Genomic DNA, 18,976 nt, shown 5'->3' with positions numbered 1-18,976 from the left:
ACACGGCTAATGTAGCTGCAGGCGCTATATTCTCCACTATATATATATATATATATATATATATATATATATCAGGAAACACTAATAAGAGAAAGAAACACTTTCTTTATTTATGATATTCGGTAGAAAATGATATCTCACACTGTTGACAGTACATGATGTCAAATTTATAGACAAAGCATGGAAATGATGATAAGTTGTAACTAGCATTTAACAGAAAAGCTACCAGAGGTAACCAATTTCTTCCTAATAACTCTAATACTATACAAGCCTTAGAAAGCATATATCCAAATATGAGAAACAAAGTGGGAAAGGGCACCCCTAGCCTCGGGCTCGGTCCATGGTGGGGCGCATTCCATTGACAATAACCTTTAAAGCTTACTTATTTAGAACAGCTAAAAGCTTAGAAAACATTATCAAAAGGAAACTGAATCTTTTCTGTACATAAACACCTGATTTGAACTGGTCCAAGAACAAACATGGTGCATAGAAACACAGATTTCAAGCAACACTATAAGCTTTGGTATATGTTGATATGGGAGTACATGGTTAATTTCTATACAGTTCCTCTCTCAGTTTGGCATCAGAAAATTTATGATACAAGTTAGGTTGACTTTCACTTGGCAGGAAAGTTAGATGCTCTTTGCCATTCCTAGGGTCACATGCAATAGGCCTTGCGGTAGTGGACTTTTAAGTCTGATTCATTATATTAACCACACGTCAATATATAATGATGACACTCAGACATTTTAATGCAATTATATATTTTGCCTTAAACGGCAATAAAAATAGCCACTAATATATTTACCGGCAAGGTTGGGATGTCCAAAGCTATCGCCGGCGATTATTATTCCTGGTAAAAGCCTCTTTTATTGACGCCAAAATTCGTATGACCACTAAAAAATGTTTTTCACTGCATTCGTTTCAATCCAATTTCAGCGACTGTGACTAACATAAAAGGCACTGCTGTATAAACTTTAGCGTGCTAATATCAAAACCATTAATGAATCAGGATTCAGAAGAAGAAGAAAAATCTAATTTATATAACCAAATTAGGTGACATGGTATTAGTCAGAAGCTTTTGCTGTATTTAACTAAAATCTTCAATAGTTAGGAGGATAAAGAAATAGGGTATGTTCTGATAGAGGTGGGGAGTTCAGTGTTTACCTCATCGGAATTCAGCAAATTTTGCAGTTCAAATGGCATTGGTAGGCAACTCACTACAGCCTACACCCCACAGTAAAATTGGATTGCAGAGCACCGAACAGTAATCATGAAAATGGTATGTTGCATGCTGTCAGAGAAACAAGTTCCTAAAGAATTCTGTCCTGAAGCTGTCAACTGGGCTTTCCATGTGCTAAATCGATGTCATACAATATACACGTAGTGAAGGATATGACTCCAAAGGAAGCATGGTGAGGTTTCATTGTTTCAAACCTTCAGTTGACTACTTTAGGGTGTTCGGTTGCAATATTGGTCATGTGCATATTCCTAACAACAAAAGGAAAAGGCTTAATAACAAGAGTTTCTAGCGTGTGTTCTCTTAGGCATAAGTGCAGAAACTAAAGCTTGCAAATGGCATGATCTCGTGTCAAAGAAAATTGTTATAAGCAGATGCGTTATGTTTGAGAAAGATGACAAGTGCAATTGTAGTGCAACGCATAAAATTCACCTCCTTTCAAAGATACAACTTGCATGCAAGATCGTTTTTGTTTGGTTGGATTCGGGTTCAAGTTTCAAACATCCAAACCCGATATCAATTGTGAATAATTCTTTGGTTCTTTTTCCCATTTCTGGCTATCCTATTTCTTTCTTATTTCTCTAAAATCAAACACTCTTAAAATTTATTATATTTACCACCTATTTCTCTTATTTATTTTCATCTTTCCCATTTCTCTCCTTTAGGCCACACAAACTCAATGAGCTTTTTAGTTATAGTAAAGGCTGCTTCAAATACTTATCCATTATCATAATATTAAGATAAAATTGTATCAATCATTATAAATTATAATATTAAATGTTTTATTAAAAAAATATTTTTCCAACAAACAAGTCCGGATTGGTTCTAGCCGATTTTGAACAACTAATTCTTTATAAGACCAGTTTTGAAGATTGACCAAACTGGCCCAGCAACTGAATTTTGGTTTAACCGACCTATTTGGTCCGGTTCGACAACAATGTGTTAAAGACTGAAATCAAGTGTATCTCTATACCTAGCTAGTGCATACTTTGCAAGTCAATGACAAAGAGGAGCCAACCAAAGGAAGGTTAGCTAATGGCTCTCACATAAGCCCACTTAAATAATGGGATAGTGTTAAGGGAAACATTCAATTGTCACCAGTAATCACCACAAGAGCAAATCCCATTCCTGAAATGATGAAATCGATTTGCATCTCTCAAAACAATCTCTCGCTTAAAAACCTTTGATATATATTTGATTGCACTATGGCAATCTCCACACACTCTGAGGTTTTTAATTACCCTTAATGTAGTGGATGGTGGAGTTTTCATAAGCCCATACGCTATTGCTAGCTTCTCACTATGATAATATAAAGAACACTCTTTATCTTCTTCTTCTACATCAACAAGTGCAAAGTCTGTGTCAGGGACATAGCCTTCTTCTCTGATCCTCTTCATAATATACTCCACCTTATTATATATCACATCAGTTTCTTCATGCGACCTATCACCGGCTACAAACAAATGCACCTTGTTCTTCAAATCTACCCAACTAAACCCAGGATCCTTCTTCACATTTACTTTTCTCATCATATTTCTAGCACTCGCCACATTTTCCCATTGGTTAGCAGCCGCATAAACATTGGATAAAAGAACATAAGCAGCTGAATCAGATGGCTCCAAGGCCAAAAGCTTTTCTGCTACACGCTTTCCTGTCTCTCTGTCAACCTGAACCCTACAAGCATTAAGCAATGTTCTATACATTGAAGCAGAAGCTTCAAAAGGCATTGATGATATCACCTTTTCAGCTTCTTCTATCCGCCCTGCACGGCTAAGGGCATCAACTAGACAAGAATAGTGCTCAATCTCAGGTTCAATACCATAGTTTTTCTGCATGGAATAAAAATTCTCATAGGCTTCAGATACCAAACCAGAGTGACTGCACGCAGAAAGAACCCCTATAAAAGTAACTCTATCTGGCATTACACCCCTAGATTTCATATATTTGAAAAACTGAAGGGCTTCCTTGGCATTTCCATGTTGAGCTAATCCTACTATCATGGCATTCCATGAGGCAATCCTCCTCGTGTTCGTTCTTTTAAATAAACCACGCGCATCTTCTATATTTCCACACTTAGCATACATGTCAACAAGTGAGGTCATTACAAAAGGATCAAAAGCACAGTTTAGCTTTACAATATTTGCATGAATTTGTCTCCCTTGTTCCAATGCCGTTAAAAGAGAGCAAGCCTTGACAAGGGTAGCAAAGGTATACTCATCAGGCTGCACCTTGGAAAGTCTCATCTGATGGTACGTGAAAAGAGCATGTTCCTCTTGTCCATTCTCCACACATCCTGATATCATAGTAGTCCAAGCAACATCATCAGGTGAGGGTATTTCACTGAAAACTCTGCGTGCACTTTCCATCTCTCCACATTTTAGATACATGTCAAGAACACCACTAGTGACAAACAAATCTAAATTAAAACCCCTTTTCACAACAACAGCGTGAATTTGCTTCCCTTGTTTAAGCCCCACCAATCCCCCAGCAGCTTTAGCTGCATTCACCAGAGTAATCTGATCCGATCTCTCTCCACTTTCTTGCATTAAAATGTAAAGCCTCAATGCCTTAGGAAAATCACCACTCACAATGTATCCATGCATTATAGCATTCCACGAAGCCAAATCAAATCCATCTTGGTTAACAAAAAGAAATTCCGCTTCCTCCATCTTCCCACGCTTGGAATAGACATCAATCAGAGCAGTTGAAACAAACGAATCCAAGACGACACCAGCTTTCATTGCACAAGCATGAATCTGTGTGGCAAGATAGTAACCTCCTTCAAGAGACGAACAAGCCCTCAAAACGCTTGCAACAGTGAATTGATCTGGCAATAAACTGTCGCGTAATAAATGAACAAACATCCCAACAGAACACTCCTCCAAACCACTCAGCGTGCAACCAGATATCATGGTGTTCCACGATATCAAATCCACTTCATTCATTTGACCAAACACCGACCTCGCACGAGAAACAGAACCAGCCTTAACATACATATTGATAAGGCAATTCCCAACAGAGACAACTTGATCCAACCCGGACCTCATGACAATGCCGTGAATCTGTTTCCCCAGTTCAAGACAGTTCAAACCGGCAACCACAGTCAACATCACAACAAAAGTCAAGCCATCACACGCAACACGTGAGTTTATCATATCCACAAAACAATCAACAGCTTCCCAAGCTTCACCTCTCTGAAGAAACCGAGACAGTGCCTTGTTCCACACAATAACATCTGAACCATCATCATCATACATAAACAACTTCGTCGCATAAGCTTTAAACTGCTTCAATTCCAAAATGTTTTTCTTACATTTAACAACCCGCGAGAGAGTGCGGAGAGTGACGTCATCGGGACGGAATCCAGTTCGATGAAACTCAGAGAAGAGAAGCATCGCTTCGTATTCGAGACATGTGTCGACGTAAGCCTTCATCATGACGTTCCAGAGAACAACGTCTCTCACAGCCATTCCGTCGAACAGAACGCGTGCCTCTCTGATTAGTCCAAATTTGGCATATATGTTGACCAGAGCACCGGCGACGAACACGTCCCATTGTAATCCGATCTTGACGGCGTAACCGTGGAGGGACTCGGAGGCGGAGGGGGAAGCTGAGAGGAGGCACATTTTGAAGACGGGGGCGAGAGTGTGGCGCGTGGTGGAGACAACGGAGCGACGGAGGAGACGGAAGAGGTGGAAGCCGTCGTGGGATTTGTCAGCGTGGGCGGCGAGGGCGGAGAGGATGGCGTTCCAGGTAACGAGGTCACGGTTGGTGTCGGGCGTTGTATCGAACAGTTTGCGCGCGGAGGAAAGGGAGCCGCATTTGGCATACATGGTGATGAGGTTGTTGGTGACGAAGCGGTCGGGGTGGTGGCCGGACGTGAGGATGCGGGCGTGGGCGCGCTTTCCGAGGGATAAGTCGGAGGCGGCGATGGCCTGGCGGAGGATGGAGAAGCATTGAGGGAGAGAGTGGATGAGGTGAGCGCGTGGGGTCAATGGGTTTGCAGTGGAAGTGGCAGCTCGAAGTCGCAAGTGCATCTTCGAGTTCGGAACTCAGTCTCCGATCATGTTGCCTACAACACGAGTTTGGAGAATTGTTGGTAGCTGTTTCAGTACAGGGGCATGCATATTTCTTTTAAAAAAGTTTAATTATTCATTTAGATTTTACGTTTTCAAATTTATTTTTTTACTTAATAAGCAGTCTCTAAAATTTAATAATAAGTAAAATTTTTAGTGTTTAACTGCAAGACCTCTTAAGAATTAAAATATAAATTTCAGCACTAAAAAATTTGCTTGTTATACCTTAAAAATTAAAAAGAATAAGTTTGAAAACTATAAAAATTAAATAGATAATTAAACCAATTAAAGAAATAGTAGTATTTTTTTTTAAAGTTGGCTGATATAAAAGAAAAGAAAATTTTTCTATAACCAAGGGACATAGACATTTTAGAGAACACATATGTGATCATGAAACAAGAAAGAGATTAAAAAAATAAGAGGTATTAATAAAATATTTTTATTGTTTGAGTGTATAAAAATTAGGATTAAAAAGAAAAGTATAACAATATTTATATAAAAAAGTAACTTTTTTTTCTAAATTATCAACTAGTTAGAAATTAGGTTAAATTGTAATTTTAATTTCTTATAATTTCAAATTCACAATATTGATGTTACATAAAAATGAAAAACAAAAAAAATATTAGTAGGAATTAAATTCAACACCCTTTATTAAAAGACAAAACTATAAGCCACTAAACCAATTGTTTTAATTAGTTAATATTATATTACATATACCATTATTCAAGAGTTGTTGATTTTTTTAATTATAAAAAATTCTAATAAAAAATAAATATTTAATATTTAAATATATTTAATATTAATTTCACGTGTATTTTCACTATAAAATTTTATTTTGATATAAATTAATAAATTATTATATGTAAAATATTGTTCTTATTTTATTATAATATAAAAAATATATATACATAAACTAATATATATATATATATATATATATATATATATATATATATATATATATATAGATGACGTATCATATAAGGATGATTCTCGTGTGAGAAAAGTCATCATCATCTTAGATTGATTAAGATTGAAATGTAAGGTTAACACATTTTAAATTTAAATTTATCATAAAATTTCTATAAGAACTAGACAATTAAATATTTTAAATATTTAATTTATGTCAAGATCATCACTACAACTACCACCATCACCACAACATCACTATCATGATCACCATTGATAGTCATGGTGACAATCACGACATTGGTGACATGTTAGTGTCAACATTGGTAGTCATGATGATGATCATGGTGGTGGTAATTGCAACAATGAGGATGATTATAGTGACGATCTTGACATAAATTAAATGTTTTAAATATTTAATTTTTTGTTTGGTAGATCTGATAGAAATTTTATGATTAAACAAGACTTTAATTTTAAACTAACGAATAAAGATAAGATTTTTATTCTCACATAAAAAAAAGTCAATCTCATGTGAAACATCATCATCTATCATACATATATACACACACTCATATATATATATATATATATTTTACAAAAATTATTTTATGTAATTTATACAAACTACGTAAATTTAAAATAATATTTAAACAGTCCTAAAATTAAAAATTTATTAATTTTCATAATTAATATAAAAACTTGTATTATTTATAGATACAAATAAATTTACATAATTTTTATAAATTAAATAAAGTAATTTACATGTGTAATTTTATTTATTTAAATAATTGTTATTAATAAGTTATTTACTAAATAATTTTCTTACAGTTAAAATGAAAATATTAACAAGTAAGTTTCCTTAAAAAATCAAATATTATAATTTTATTAATTTATATAATTAGAATAAAAATAATTTACACATTAAAATAAATTTAATTAATTTGTATAATTTACATATTGATTGATGTAATTATTTTGATTTATATAATTAGATTAAAAATAATTTATATATTAATTTGTAAAATTAAAATTAAAATATGTAAAATATTCAAAATTAAAATATATACCATAATATAAAATAAAATTATATATTAAATATTTATTAATTTATAAATTTTTATAATTCGAAAAAAATTGATAACTCTTGACTAATGATATATACAAAATAATATTTATAAAGTTAATTAAACAAAACAAGTGTCTTGATAGTTTATTATCTTATTTTTGAATAAAATGTCATGAGTTTAATTCTAAAATCAATGTTTGATTATAGATGATCAACTAAAAAATCAAAATTACTCAATGTGAAAAATAAGAGACTAAATGTCTTGATTTAAACATAGAAGAATCAAAATCGTAGATTTAAAATTATAAGAAAATCAAAATTACAATTTAGCCTAAAAATTAATAAAATTATTTTAAAGAGTAATTTTTAATTAGATAATGACATGGTAAATCTTTATACCATAGGAACATGTATTATTTATTTTCTTACTATATAATTTTTTTCACATGTTTTCAATTAAAAAAATTGTCATAGACTGTTTTGATAAAGTAATTTTTTTCAGATGTACCAAAAAAAGTAAATTTTTCCTATCTTTCGAAGTTAAAAATGATAAAATTATGCATACGATACGAACATGTATTTTTTATTTTCTTACTATATAATTTTTTTCACATGTTTTCAATTAAAAAATTGTCATAGAACAATCGTTTTGATAAAGTAATATTTTTCATATGTACCAAAAAAATTATCATTTTTCCTATTTTCCAAGTGAAAAATGATAAAATCATGCATCCAGCTAATCGGTGTTTCAAAAATATTATCAGATTAAAAAGAATGTCCTCTTCCTCAAATATAGGAGCTTGGTTTGATCCCCTGTTGGCATTCTTGCCTAATTACAGCTTGATCTGTCTACTTTGTAATTTCTTTTTTCTGTCTTTGTTTTCCTACTTTACCAAAAACAAAATTATAAGTTTTTTATTTATTTCTATGAGATGAAATTGGAGGGTTACTCCAAGCAAAACTTGTGTTTAGGTAAACAATGTAAATTTAAACCCAGTTTGAATCTCTCGTGCTAGTAAGGAACATACATGAAAGAGACACACCTGAGAGTTGAGACTATTATCTGCGTGAGACTAGTAAATAGTATGTCTCTCTCAACCTTGCTGGAATCATTATTAACATGACAAGGTTCTCATCTCCGGGATAATACCAAGGCCATGATCATTGCAGTGGGAGATGGATTGTCACTTTTGTGACTACATGGAATTCTTCTCACCATTAAAATAAATCGTATATAGTAATAAATTGTTCTATCGCGTAATTGAGTCTAATTTGCAAGGTTGCGAGATATAAATTGTTTGGCATTGAATCTAATTTGGAAAATCAATTGTTCTATAGGGTAATTGAATTCTATCAGTTACATCTGAATAAAAAAAAAAAATTAGGGTACAAAATTAACGGAAGGAAAATGACGCTGCCCCTAAACCTTAACGATACAATTCTGCTACAACCCTTCTCTTTCCTTCTCCCCTAACTGTTTTTTTCTTCTTTTTTTTTCCTGTTCTTCGGGCATATACAGATACAACAATAACTAAAATGTCCGTGTTGGTGGACTTTATACTGTGTCAAAAAACTTGTACACATTCTTGGCTGGTTCAATATATCACAACACGTAGTAGGCCTGGCTGAGTTTCCATGAAGTCAATGCCCTCTTCAAGAAGAAAACGCTGTACAGCTATTGGAAGTCTCGCAGGAGTGCGAGAACCCCTGGTATGATGACCTGTCCCCACAAGAATATAAACCTGCAAACGCTGCTCGGCAGCTATGGCAGTGCTTTTCAGCACACTCAACTCATGTTTCAGCACATGAATGGCTTCACTTGCGTGCAACCCATGTAGGTCTACTATCCTCTCATTTCCTCTTCCATTGCCCTGCACCTCTGGAGCAACTGGATTTCTGAAAAAAGCAACACTTGCAATGACTGAGGCAGAACCCAACAAACAATGTAAATAAACATTCTGGTTCATACAGTGATATGGCATGGGAGTATAGGACTCGGTAATCATTCCAGAAATAAACAGTTAGGCAGCCTGTACATGTGACAAAGAAAAAGGAAGAGCTGCAGCAACTTAGTGCAGTATATGTTCTCCATGGAGTTAAAATACACTCATGCTTCATACAGTTTTCTTTAGAAGCAAACGGGTAACAAATTAGCATCACAAAATTCTATTTGAAGGGTTCAGATTGTTCACACCTCTTAAATAGGCGAGAGACAATTATTGTCCTTCTCAATAACAAGTAATTGGCATAAAAAATATTTAAGGGGGAAAAAAATAAAAATATGTTTACAATCAAAAGGGGTAGAGCCAGCTCGCCAAACAAAAGGAATTCTTTCATGTCAATAAATATATACAGGTTGTGGGGCCAGCAAAATATGGTGGTAACATCATATAAACTTTTTTTATATCCAAACTTACATGGAGAGCAGGAATGAAAGCATTGGGGAACAACAAACCTCTGGCGGTAAATGGATTCTTGAGCTTTTCCATGAGCAGCCTTCATATGCATGTTGTGCAGTTGCCCTTTAGCACTTAGTTCCTTTGCTAGGGCTTTATCACCAATTAGATAGGCTTGCTGTGCCTGTTTTCAAATTAAAATCCAATTAAACTTTAAAAAAAAAAGTCAAATAGATTCAAAAACAAATGACTCAATAAGAGACTTTGTTGTTTATTCTTGAACTGGTATCAGCCCAACAACAGCTCTTATTGAATCTACAGTGTCAACTTGAATATCCAAAGATAAACACACACACACACACTAATATGAGCTGAGAAAGTCAAGGGAATGTGTCAATAGATCCAAGTAAGAGGTGTGAAGCCAAAATAACCATTATTTCATATTCTAATTGCCAGTGACTTCATCAAAGCATGAATTGAAGACACACCTGCTCAAAATATGCATTACGTAAGCATGCATGATCGCGAGCCTCTTCCCGCAGCTCTGAAAACATATTTGCTGCCATGCAAAATTGTTAAAGAAAATAATGGACAGAGAATACATCCCACAATTGAAGCATATAAACATAAGTATTTACCAACTGCATCACTGGTTTCAAGCCAAACAGGAGCTGCCCGAGCTGAACCAACGTTCTGTAACCGATCAACAAAGTGTGCTCTCCCCTGTCCACCATTGTAATCACTAGCCAGAACATTTGAAGTCCTACTTGAGCCGATAGCAGCATCACCAGAGCCATTTTTTTCATACTTCCAAATACCACCAGAATCCTGAGAAGCCAACTTCCTAACAGCTGAAGCAAATTCAATAGCACCACCCCCAGATGGAACTGAAGAGCCAGATTTGAAAAGCAGCACATCACTGTCAAATGATCGGTAAGGATTGCCACTTTGTTGGACATTATCAACCACATATTTTACTGAAGCAGTCTGGCCATCTGGTGAAGTAAGTGCAGGGTAGTCCATTGCACTGAGATTGGGAGCTGACAGAGTCTTTGAATTCAGATTCTGATTGAAACCGCCATCAACTTGAAGCTACAAATTTGTTGGGGGGGAAAGGGAGATTATCAACATAAAGTTCCTAGATTAAAAAATATTCCATAGAAATAGGAAATAATCATAAGAGATGACTATGGTATTCATGGAATGGAGAACTAATTGTACTACTTGATCATATACCAATACATAATTATATGTATCTAACAAAATGTTAATAAATGCCAATGGCCCTGGATAACATGCTGCAGAGGACTGTTATCACAAAATTAAACTCAAAAAGAGTGTAGATCAAAATTGAAAAATAAGATTATTTCTAACAACCGCTCCCCCCAGTACCAGGCAACAGCGATTAGGAACTGGAAGCTAGGTAGGTTGCACTTGAATCACCTCACAACTTTATAGGGAGCCGGATCTTCCCTGCCAAAACAAGGCACAGGTATTGCTCTAAATACTTAGCATCCATGCCATCAGACTTAGTATTGTACTAAGAGCAAATTTGGACAAACTTATACAAGAGAAGAAGAAAAAACGAATCAAGGAGGTAAAATGAGTTAAACTTTTACCAAAAACTAAAATCAACTCATGGAAAAGTTACATGAGCGGAACTTCTAAAACAATTGAGGTGTGTGAGTTGATTTTAACAGTCATGGGAAAAGTTTGATTCATTATACTTCAATTCATTTAATTTTCTTCTGCTAAAAGTGTTTGTAGAGAAGTTTACTCAAATGCTCAAGAGCATACTGCACTGCAACAAGCAGGAGATAGATATTGTGCATAAATGTAACTGACAACACATACATTTTCACAGTCAAATGCATGAGAAGGAGCTTATAAGGAACCATAATTTGACCACAGTTCAGTTATTATGTGAAAATCAACCTACCTCTAACTGATTGAGCATCTCAGTGGTCAGATGTAAATCACATCCATTAGCAAAGTAAGCTTCCGCAAGGCTTTCTGCTGCAAAACCAGGGAACAGGGAAGCTAAAAACTCCAAAGGATTCAGATCAGTATCATCCACAATTGCATTTTCAACCAAAACATCATTTAAGTATCCATGTATAGAGTTGTCATCATAAGTAAGGCCCTCTTGACCACTGCTAATACACTGGTCAGCACTCCCAATTGGCCCCTCCCAAGGCTTTGCCAGAACATTCAAAAAGCTTCCAGAAGATGGGTCCTCCCTGTAGCTTGAATTGGAAAACCCTAGTTTATCTGCCAAGCTATTGCCATTAACATGCTGTTGAGATATTTCCTCCTGCTCATTTATAATATATTTACTTCCTTTAGAAGAAGGAAACCTGGAGGCTTCATTGTCATCATGTATGGATAAGCCTGCTAAAGAAAGATCATCAAGAACTCGAGACTCATCTTCTCCCATGACCTTGAAATCAGGGGTGATATCATCAGGGAGCTGACATCGCCAGTATTGGTGTACCTCATCATCAGAATTATTTGAAATGGATGATTCTGATCTATCAAAAACTGCTTTCCCAAGAGCTCCAGCAGCAGAAAGCTTTGCTGTTGCATCTACCGAGCTGGTAGTTCCAGATAATGACGATGATCTGAGGGCAAAAGGAACAAACTCTGCTGCATTTGGATTCAGAGTTGTTGCCTTGTTTGGGCTTAATAGCTTTGCATCCCTTAGGGGTCCTTTCTTGGATAAGTTCATTATTAACTAAAATATGGACAAAATAACTACAGCATAAACAGACTTTAAAAGTAGTAACAGCGCATGTCCAGTCAGCCTCAACCAAACCCTGAAAATGGTTCAATTTGATCATGCTCGTTGATTAACCAAACTGCTATAAAAAGAACGGGGGGGGGGGGGGGGGGGGGGGATTTATAAAAATAAAATAAAAAATCACCACAAAATTTCCATACATCATCCAATAGATAATTTCAATAATATCCCATATAACATAAAAAAAGTGCCAAATAAATAACCCACTATAGAACTGCAGTTACTACTATTTTTCATTATCACGGCAATGAAATATAGCTTGCCATTTTTCGTCACTTTAATTTGGAAGTGAATCCGATAATGGTAAACTGTACAAAAAAGGAACCAGCGCAAATTAAGGAAATTATAGCAAAACTTACATTACATACACCCGAATAAGTTCCTGAGAACACTGACCAAATTCAGAACTGAAGCAGGAAGGATTAAAACCCTAAAAAATATTTCGTACTAAATAACAGAAAATGTCACAAAACAACTTCCAAGAGAAATTAAACAATACACAGAATTCCCGACCAGTACCTACATAGAAACCCCAATAACACGTTTAAAAAAAAAAATCAAAACCTAGAACATTCAAACCCGAATTTGACACTAACATTAACCAAGACAGGAATAACAGCGAACGAGTCAAAGCTCGAGCGCGCAAAGAACACAACCTTCCAATACAGAAGCCGCGAACTTCAAAAAGAGATCTTGCGCAATTCAACGACTAAGAAAATAGACCAAAAAAAGCACATAACAACAACAATAACAGTAATTCCAAAGCTGCAATTCGCAGAAAGAAAGAGATGAAAGATATATAAATTAATGAGAAGCGTAAGAAAAAGATCTGAAACAAATGGGAGTGTATGTGTGTATATATATATATATATATATACCTTCGCGTATTAAATCAAAGGGATCCATGGGGATGAGATCAGAAATGAAGAGGAGAAAAAAAAAATGAAGGTGATTGTTTATTTAATATTGTAGAAAATTGAGGTTGAGATGATCCAATATCATCCCAAGTACGAGTATGATTATTGGGTTGGGGTTTCCTTCTTCTCTCTCTTACATCTTTTTTTTTTTTTCTCTCAATGGATTCTGTTTGAAAGCCTCTTAGCCAATACCAGCAGCAGCACCACAAAAATACGAAACAAGACACCCAACCTTTGGCCACTCGATTTGACCTCTCTGGCTCTCTACAAAATCACACTCTTTACTGTATACTGTTCACAATTATTCAATGAATTAATTAGATCTGCCTGACTGGGATTTGGGAAGAAAGTAACCTCAACCCTCTTTTGTTTTTCCTTAATATTTACTTGGGTAAATATATTTTACACTTATTAAGAAGAAAATATTTTTGTTGCTGGTATTCGAGATTGGAGAGAATACTACTCCACTTAATAGCCCTTTTTTTCTTTCAATTAACAAAATTCTATAAATTTTCTTCATAAATAGTGTTTTTCAAGAGGGAGCGAGACAGTTCAAGTGGGTTTGGAACCCATGCTTATCCAATAAAATATAGGTCTTGAACAAATTTCAATTTTGAGTTTAAATTAAAGGTAGATTTTTTATAGCTCAATTATTTCATGGTTTGATCTAAGTTTAGCTTTAGGAAAAACAACTAAAAGTCCTAAAAACAAAATTCTTCAAAAATATAAATGAAAATAAAACTTTTGAAATTCAATCAAAATAAAAAGTACCAAAATATAAAGACAATTTATATTCAACCTATTATTTAAAGGGTAAATAGGTTTTGAAAAGTAAAAATCAAATGTAAGTATATCTTTGTTTAGTATTTAAAGTAGACTCGTATTATATATTTAATTTTTATAAAGTTTTACGTCACTAGCACATTATCTAATTAATTTCTATAAATAACCTCGAAAATACCTTCAATAGCAAGTAACTCAAGCTCTGCACCCCAAATTTCATACCAAGTATAATTAAAAGTTAGGTTTAAATATAATTTTAATTATTTTTTGTTAAATTCATAATTTGATCTCCTATTTTAAATTATAAATATTAGTCTTCTTATTCTTTTTTTACAATAGTAATTTTGGTTCAATCCTCTATTTTATTTACATTTATCTTTTTCTATTTCTTACATTTTAGTTAATTTAATCATTTATTGATAGTACTTTAAATTGATATATTAGGTATAGCATGACATCATTTTAATGTTATCATGTAAATATCACATGTCATTAGTTAATCTAGTTGAATTCACAATTTTTTATTTAAAAATAAGATAATAAAACATTAAAACATTTATTTTATTTAGTTTAATTTATAAACATTATATTATATATATTATTAGTCAAGATTTTTTTTCAAATTATAAAATTTTACAAATTTTTTTAAAAATTTAATATATAAAATTTTTAATTATATTTTATATCATTTTATACATTTCTATTTTGAATAATTTAATATTTTTATTTTAACATTATCAATTTATAATTCATTTTCATAAATTAATATATAACTATTTACATAAATTATTTTTTAAACTATTTTAATATACAAATTATTTTTATTCTGATTACATAAATCAATATAGTTACATTAATTATTACGTAAATTATACAAATAAATTTATTTTAATATATAAATTATTTTTATTCTAATTATATAAATTAATAAAGTTTAATATTTAATTTTTTAGGAAACTTACATGTTAATATTTTAGATTTAATTTTAAAAAATTATTTAATAAATAATTTTTTAACATCAATTATATAAATCAAGAAAATTACATAAATTAAATTAATATGTAAATTATTTATATAAATTATTTTTTAATTTATAAAAATAGTGTAAATTTATTTTTATATATAAATAATATAAATTTTTATTTTAATTATAAAGATTAATAGTTTTTATTTTTTAAAATATTTTAAATATTATTTAATTTTATACAATTTGTATAAATTACATAAAATAATTTTTAAATAATGTAATATTAGTTTTATGTAATTTTTTAAAAAATATAATAAAATAAGAACAAAATTTTATATATAATAATTTGTTATTTATATTAAAAAAAATTATAATAAAAATAAATACTTGTAAAATTAAATATTAAATATAAATTATAGATTTTTATAATAAAAAATAATAATATTTCTTAACTTATGATACATTTAAAATATTATTTATAAAATTAACTAATAAAATGAAATGTCTATTATTTTATTTTTAAATAAAAGATTATGAGTTTAATTTTTTTAGAAGAATCAAAATTGTTTATTCTAAAACAAAAAATATTGGAATATGAACCTAGGAGACTCAATTAACACAATTAAAACGTAAGATTATGGTATTAAAACCTCACAATTATGATACCTAATGTGTCACAATTACAATTAACACAACATGAAAGAAAATTTAAACACAAAAAGGGGAAACAATTTGTTTTTCTTTTATTATGTAAATGAAAAGGGAAAAATATTAATTTTTCTTGTAAGTTCAATTAAAAAACAATAATTTTAAATCATTTATAAGAACAAGTAAGAAAATTAATAAGAATATGTTTTTTCTATATCTCTCTATATCGTATACTCTCCACTAAAATATTTTTCTGTATGTGTGCATGCTTCATTTTTTTTAATCAAACAATAAAATATGCTTTTATTTCTTATTCATTTTTAAATTTTAATTTATTTCTACCGCATTCATACAAATAGTGGAATAATAAAACGTAAAAAGTAAAACACACAGAAAATCTTTCGAAGGACATATAAGCAAGTGTATCGACAAGGTTCAATCTGTGTGTAAGCGTTTTGAAATAAAAAAAAGTAATCAATATTCTGGATGAACTGATTTGAATCGTGCACTCAGCACAGAAACGTGTTACTTACAAATTAACAATGCTTGTAGGATTAGATGGTAATGAAGAGGAAGTGTTCTTCATTTTTTTTAATACTTATCTAAATCTTCGTTAGTTTTTCTTAGACACGGAATTTTGTTCTCATCATTAGCAATGCCAATTCGGCTTGTTTTATATTACTTCAACCTCTGTACATGTGAATGTTCGCCGCCTTCATTCTTTTCCAAAGGTTTTCCAACAAGTTAAGACACTTGATTTTTTCTTATCAACACATGATTTGTTCTAAAGTACATCACATGAAACTGCCTTCTAACTGCTTTACGCAGAGAAGACATTGAAGATTGAAGAACATGTTCAATGAATTGAAGTTTTATTATACGGACTGAAATAGAAAGAAATTGTCAATCGAGCAAATCACTAAACCATTTATGTTCTTAATGATAATTATATGTCCTATGTGACTAGAAAAGAAAAAAAAAGTATTTTAGACGCAATTCATTATTTTATTTTAGTGTTTGCTAGCTAGAAATATTGCTAATTTTTCAAACTTCTATTTAATGACTACAAATTTATATACATAAAAAAGAACAGAAGCAACGAATTGAATATTTTCTGAGTCGACATTTAGGGCTCAAATCTAATAACTAACACTCCGACTCAAGTTAATATGGTTTCTAAGTTCAAACACGAGAGTCTAAACTCTTGAAGAAACCCATAAGCGCAAAACACTACGCTAAGGATGATGTTATTATGTCACATGACTAATATGTCTAGAACACATCCGCTTATAATAATTATTGCTGTTTGATTTAAGTCTTAATTAAAACAAAATAATCACCTCTTAGGTTCAATTTACTTATAATTCCGTTTTATTTAATTTTATAATCAATTTTTATTTGAAGTAATTTGATTTAAGTGTTAATTTTTTTTAAAAAAAGTAATTATCTCTTAAACGTTACTTAGCATAATGGAAAACATAGTAATCAGATATCTTAGAAAAAACTTAGTAATCAGACATTCGATCTCCTAATTTTGCACGAAGAGTATTACTTAGAAAAGCTAATAACAATAATACTAATTGAATAATTCTGTTTCTATTTTTTTTAATAGATATTCTTTTCCTAATTTTTATCATTTTATCTTGTATTCTTAAGTGAGCTGGCAGCATAAGCTTGAAACGAATCAAACCAAAAGGGTGTTGGTGCGTCATGTGCAAAAGCACAAGTGGCAGGTGGCAAGGCACACTTGGCACGCGTGACATGAACGCCATAAAACAAAACAAATACATTCTCTCCTTCACAAGTTGACCATTCCTGCATTGGTTGACACAATAAAAAATCTTACAATATTTACATACCACGAGAGAATAATTTAAATAACTTTTATAAAAATTATTTATGCATGATAACTTTTTAATTTAATGATAGTATTTTTTTATATAATCAGTGCATAGATTAATTTCTTATTTAATAAAAAAAATTAATCAAGTGGATCTAGTTTAGTGAATAAGATTTAGCATTACTAGTTATCATACTCGCTTCATTAAGAATTTAAAATATAATTCACGAAAATGATATCAGATTCTATTTTTTTTAATATACTATCAAATTCTAAATGTTATGTTTAAGCTTATTTGTAAAAGAGAATGACATTCTCTTTAATGAAATAATTTTTTTTTTTTACTCTTTTGGTATGTTGGTTAAATAGTTTTTATTTGAAAAAGCATTTTTTAAAAGAAACAAATCTTATTTAGTCTTTAAAAACACTTTTTAAAAAAGTTAAAATTTTCAGAAGTACATTTTTAATTTTAAACAAACATGTCCATAACCAAATATTTAATAAATTGAAGATAATCAGAAACGTTTTAATTTTAATATACTATTAATGTAAAAATTATACATGGAAAAGTTATTAAAAAAAGAAATTTGACAATCGTAAATATTTTTTAAATACCTTTATAAATTGCCACTGTTTAAAATGTTTATAACCGTGTTTTAAAATCGAATTAAACATTAAAATTACTAATTGTGCTCAATTTAATTGATTAAAATTACAATGGAATCATAATTAATTCTAATAATATTCCAAAAAAAAAAATGGATAGTGTGGTTGAATAACATTCAATTTAGAATAAAACCAGGAGTTAGCGAAGAATTTATCGTGAATTGCACGTTTTCAATGTAACGGAGAATTGGAGAAAGGTGGTTGTCGTGACAGCTGGCAATGTCAGTAATCTCCCACTCCCACCACAGCTCGCAACTCCCAAGAAGCTGAGATCGATTGTCCCACACTCCACAACAAAACCTCCTCATTTTCCAATTGCATAACCCCACGTGGCGTCCCATTATTTTATCAACGGCACGATCAGCGGGTGCAGAGGTATCTTACTGTGAGCAAGCAGCACGCAAGAAAATTAAGTCTTGAAATTCGGATCTTACCGTGGCACTGCCACGAAATTGGCAATGATTGGAAAATACTCGTTTGACAATTTGGGTTAAATTTGGAAAGCATTAATTTTTGGTCAAGATTTAGACACAGTTCTATTCGTTGGATGAGAATATTATGAATAATAAATTTTTTTATTTTAAATATTTAATACAAGGACATATAAATAGTCAAATTCAAGAGATGTGATTAAGCGGAATCAATCACATAAAAGTCTGTTTGATGAT

The 18,976-nt window shown here is 31.7% G+C and overlaps 1 protein-coding gene across 1 annotated transcript; it reads right to left on the bottom strand.

Moving 5' to 3' along the window:
• Positions 1 to 2,240: 2,240 nt before the first annotated feature.
• Positions 2,241 to 13,760, bottom strand: LOC114408324 (pentatricopeptide repeat-containing protein At4g33170-like). Its single transcript, XM_028371349.1, has 7 exons — positions 13,366 to 13,760; positions 11,627 to 12,503; positions 10,326 to 10,779; positions 10,176 to 10,246; positions 9,747 to 9,871; positions 8,890 to 9,187; positions 2,241 to 5,292 (listed from the first exon to the last, which is right to left on the bottom strand). The coding sequence occupies exons 2-7, from the start codon at positions 12,413 to 12,415 to the stop codon at positions 2,335 to 2,337; spliced, it is 4,695 nt and encodes a 1,564-aa protein (XP_028227150.1). The 5' UTR covers positions 12,416 to 12,503; positions 13,366 to 13,760; the 3' UTR covers positions 2,241 to 2,334.
• Positions 13,761 to 18,976: the final 5,216 nt, after the last annotated feature.

Source organism: Glycine soja, chromosome 4 (genome assembly GCF_004193775.1).
Source record: "Glycine soja cultivar W05 chromosome 4, ASM419377v2, whole genome shotgun sequence".
NCBI classification, from domain to species: domain Eukaryota; kingdom Viridiplantae; phylum Streptophyta; class Magnoliopsida; order Fabales; family Fabaceae; genus Glycine; species Glycine soja.
The sequence above is the reverse complement of the archived record's forward strand: the minus strand, read 5'-3'. Positions and strand labels throughout refer to the sequence as shown.